The sequence below is a fragment of the Pteropus vampyrus genome, unplaced genomic scaffold (assembly GCF_000151845.1).
Source record: "Pteropus vampyrus isolate Shadow unplaced genomic scaffold, Pvam_2.0 Scaffold336, whole genome shotgun sequence".
Lineage (NCBI taxonomy): Eukaryota > Metazoa > Chordata > Mammalia > Chiroptera > Pteropodidae > Pteropus > Pteropus vampyrus.
The window spans coordinates 421247-424904 of NW_011889117.1; the positions used below are offsets into that span (position 1 = coordinate 421247).

At 51.5% G+C, this 3658-nt stretch overlaps 1 protein-coding gene across 1 annotated transcript in view; it reads left to right on the forward strand.

Annotated features, from left to right (window-relative positions):
* Positions 1-126: 126 nt before the first annotated feature.
* The window catches only part of BPIFB3 (BPI fold containing family B member 3), a 17470-nt gene continuing 13938 nt past the window's right edge, over positions 127-3658 (forward strand). The window contains exons 1-3 of the mRNA XM_011378360.2: positions 127-244; positions 911-1067; positions 3622-3650. Of these exons, the coding sequence (XP_011376662.1) occupies positions 130-244; positions 911-1067; positions 3622-3650 (301 nt within the window). The 5' untranslated portion in view covers positions 127-129. The remainder of the gene's footprint in view (positions 245-910; positions 1068-3621; positions 3651-3658) is intronic.

Here is a 3658-nt window from a genome sequence, read left to right on the forward strand (position 1 = left end):
CAATGAAGCTGGACTTGAACTGGCTGGAGGGAGAGCTGCAGGCTGCTGATGGAGCACAGGGAAGGGAATGGCTTGGGCACGAGGAGTGTCTCAGACTTCCTGCTTGTGCCCCTGATAGGTGTACCGCTGATGATGCTGGGCGTGTGGTCTCTGCTTCTCCTCTGGAGTCTGGCAACTCCATGCCAGGGGCTGCTGGAGACAGTGGGCACGCTTGCTCGGATTGACAAGGATGAACTTGGCAAAGGTGAGCCCATGGTGGGCAGTCTGTGAGGGGTCCTGCTGCAGTGTAAACATCCCCGTTGATATTCTTAGAGCATCTGCTTTCAGGAACAGATGAGAGAACAGGTTGTGAATCTCAACTGTTTGGAGAGTTATGGTGGTTAAAGGTTTGCTTGCAGGCTCCAATGAATGATTAGTTCACTTCTGAGAGGCAGAGTGGGTGATATGGGCTTGGGTGGTGAGGGGCTGTGTCTGCCTCTGGGATGGGGACAGATAGGTTGGGGAAGTCGATGGGAGGGTGCTGGCTTGGCCAGTGTCTGATCCACATTTCTGGGGTTTGGGAACTCCACTTGGCATTTGATGCTCCAGGGCCCAAGGGCCCAGGGTGACAGTCTCATGGGTAGAGTAGATCAGTCATGAACAGAAAATGCTTCAGGAAGGACACCTCCACCTCCGATCTCCGTAAGGTAGTCCCTTTCCATCTTGCCCTTCTCACGGTCTGCACAGAATCATGCCGGGGTGCCCGGGAGGAGCAGAGGTCACCTCCTCCATTTGCTTCCTCCTTTGCTTCTGCCCTCCCTTTCAGTCCTAATCTGATTTGCTGTGTGACTTTGAGCAAGTCTCTGCCCCTCTATGGGCCCTAGTTTCCCCATCTGTAAAATGAACCTACCTTCTCCCACCCTCTCTGCAGCTATCCAGAACTCGCTGGTTGGGGGGCCCATCCTGCAGAACGTGCTGGGGACGGTCACAGCAGTGAACCAGGGCCTCCTGGGCTCCGGAGGTTTGCTCGGAGGAGGTGGCCTGCTGAGCTACGGTGGAGTGTTTGGTGTTGTTGAGGAGCTCTCTGGGTGAGTCCCCAAAGCGTGGCCCCTCAACTGCCCACCTGCTGTGTGCCCTACAGCAGCGGTCTCCAACATTTTTGGCACCAGGGACTGGTGCTCCTATGAGAATCTAATGCCTGATGATCTAAGGTGGAGCTGAGGCAGTGATGCTGGCGCGGGGGTGTGGCTGCAAACACAGATGAAGCTTCTCTTGCTTGCCCTCTGCTCACCTCCTGCTGTGCTGCCTGGTTCCTAACAGGCCACAGATTGGTACTGGTCTGAGGCCCAGGGGTTGGGGACCCCTGACTTACAGGAAGACTGGTCTTTTCTTTAGTTCAGGGAATAGAAGAGAGATTGTCTGTCTTTAATTTGTTGGCAGGCAGTGGGAGTGATGTGGTGAGCCCTGGGTAGGGAGTCTCAGGACCCAAGTCAGAAAATGAATCTCCTGCATGACAAGCAAGACAGGAATGGCAGCATGCCCCTGTGGTTGAGGGTTCCAGCTCTGGAGTTGATCCCAGTTCTCACTATGTGACCAGGGCAAGTTGCCTAGTCTCTCTGGACCAATCCAGATGTCCGCATGCCTCCTTCCCTCCTCTCCTTCAGGTGATCTGCTCCAAAGAGCTCTGCCATGACCAGCCCCTCCTTGTCCCTTCCCCTCCTGCAAGTTCTCCAGGAAACTATCATTCCCCTGTACCTCGTATATTTTACTGGTTTGTTTCTTGTCCCCCCTGCTAGATTATAAACCTAGAGGGGCTGGGACTTTTGTCCGATTTTACTACTATGTCCCTAGTATTCTAAATAGTGCTTGACACATAATAGATGCTCCAAAAAATTGTTTTGAGTGAATGAATGAAATTACATACTAGCTACTATGTATAATTTAATGACCACCTCGCCAGAGTTTTCTGTGTGCCTGGTACTATGCTAAGAATTGTAAATGAATTATCCCATGGAATCCAGAGGGAGGATTATTATCAACTGCATTTAACAGATGAGGAGATGGAGGCCCTGGGCAGTGAAGGGACTTGCCCAAGCCCACCCAGCTAGGGATTGGTGTTGGTGTGGGGGTCTAGGTGTTCATCACAGGTCACACTGTCCTGGCAACAGCCCCGCAAGTAAAGTGCTTGTCGTGCAGCCAATAAAAGCCAAATGATTCAAATCCTAGCTCCACCACTAACAGACTGTGTGACCTGGGGCAAATCGCATTGCTGCCCCATGCCTGTTTCCTCATCTGTAAAGTAGAGATATTGACAATATCAACCACAGAGTGACACATAGTGATCCTTGCGCAACGTCAGTGTCAGCCCTTACCAGTTCCCTTCTTAGACATCAGTTTGCTGTTTTGGAAGGTGGGCATCTGTTCTCCCTTTTCCCCACAGCACTCCATTTCCTCCTGTGCATTGATTCTTCCCCATACCCTGGTTCTTGGCCTCCATCTTCAGTCTTGGAGCCTGTCATTTGACCTTCCCCTGATTCACCACCAGCCATGGACTGGTTGCCACCTGCAGGCCATATTACATATTTTACAGATGGGGAAACAGACATGGAGCAGAAATGTGATTTGCCCAAGGTCACACAGTCTGTTAGTGGTGAAGCCAGGACTTAAACCATTTGGCTTTTACTGGCTGCACTATGAGCAGTTACTCATGGGGTTGTTACCAGGATAGTGAATTAATCTGTGTCAAGTAGCCAAAATAAAGGCTGGCACACACTAAATGCTCAATAAATGTGAACTATTATTATTAGTATTAATAGATCCAGTCCCCCTCCCACTGCCTGCTATAGAATCTGCCTGCTGAGGGAAGCCATGGCCTCAGACATGAACCAGACATTGCCTTTGCCCCAAAGAGCCCCCAGTATGGGCAAAGCCCAACAGTGATGATCCTATAAGCTCAGGGCAGTGATGGAGGCAGCCCAGTCAGCACACGGGAGCTGTTCAGAGAAGGGCATTTACCTGAGTCAGAGAAGCAGGAAAGAGGGCTTTCTGGAGGAAAGGATGCCCTAGCTGAACTTGGGAGAGTCAAGAGGTGTCAGCTAGCTGAAGTTGAAAGGAGAGTCAAGGGAATGGTATTCCAGACAGAAGAAACAAACCAGGGCAAAGGCCCAGGGGGCAGAGAAAATAATGAACCGTGGAGATTGTGTTTGAGAACCCACTTGGGTTCTGTGTGTACGAGCCTGGGGAGTGGGTGTGGGGGGACAGTGATCCAGGCCAGAGACTGAACCAGGACTGAGGCCATGGGGAGAAGGTGGGGACAACACTCATTCATGGAGCTTCCAGTGGGAATGACGATACTACATTTATTGAGAACATGCTGTACCAGCTTCAGCAGTTACATGGTCTCATTTGTTTTGTGACATTGCTATGAGGTAGGTACTAGTATTGCCCCATTTTACAGATAAAGAAACTGAGGCCCAGAGAAGGGAAGAAATTGGCCCACAGTTGATTTTATGGTTAGCGGTAGGATGGGGGATACACCCAAGAGAGGCCTAGGCCCCACCTGGTCTCGGTGGCCCAGGCCCCAGAGGATGAAGCTGGGGGGTGTCTGGAAGTGAGGGGCCCTCCTCTGGACTCCCATCCCAGGCTGAAGATAGAGGAACTCACGCTGCCTAAGGTGACG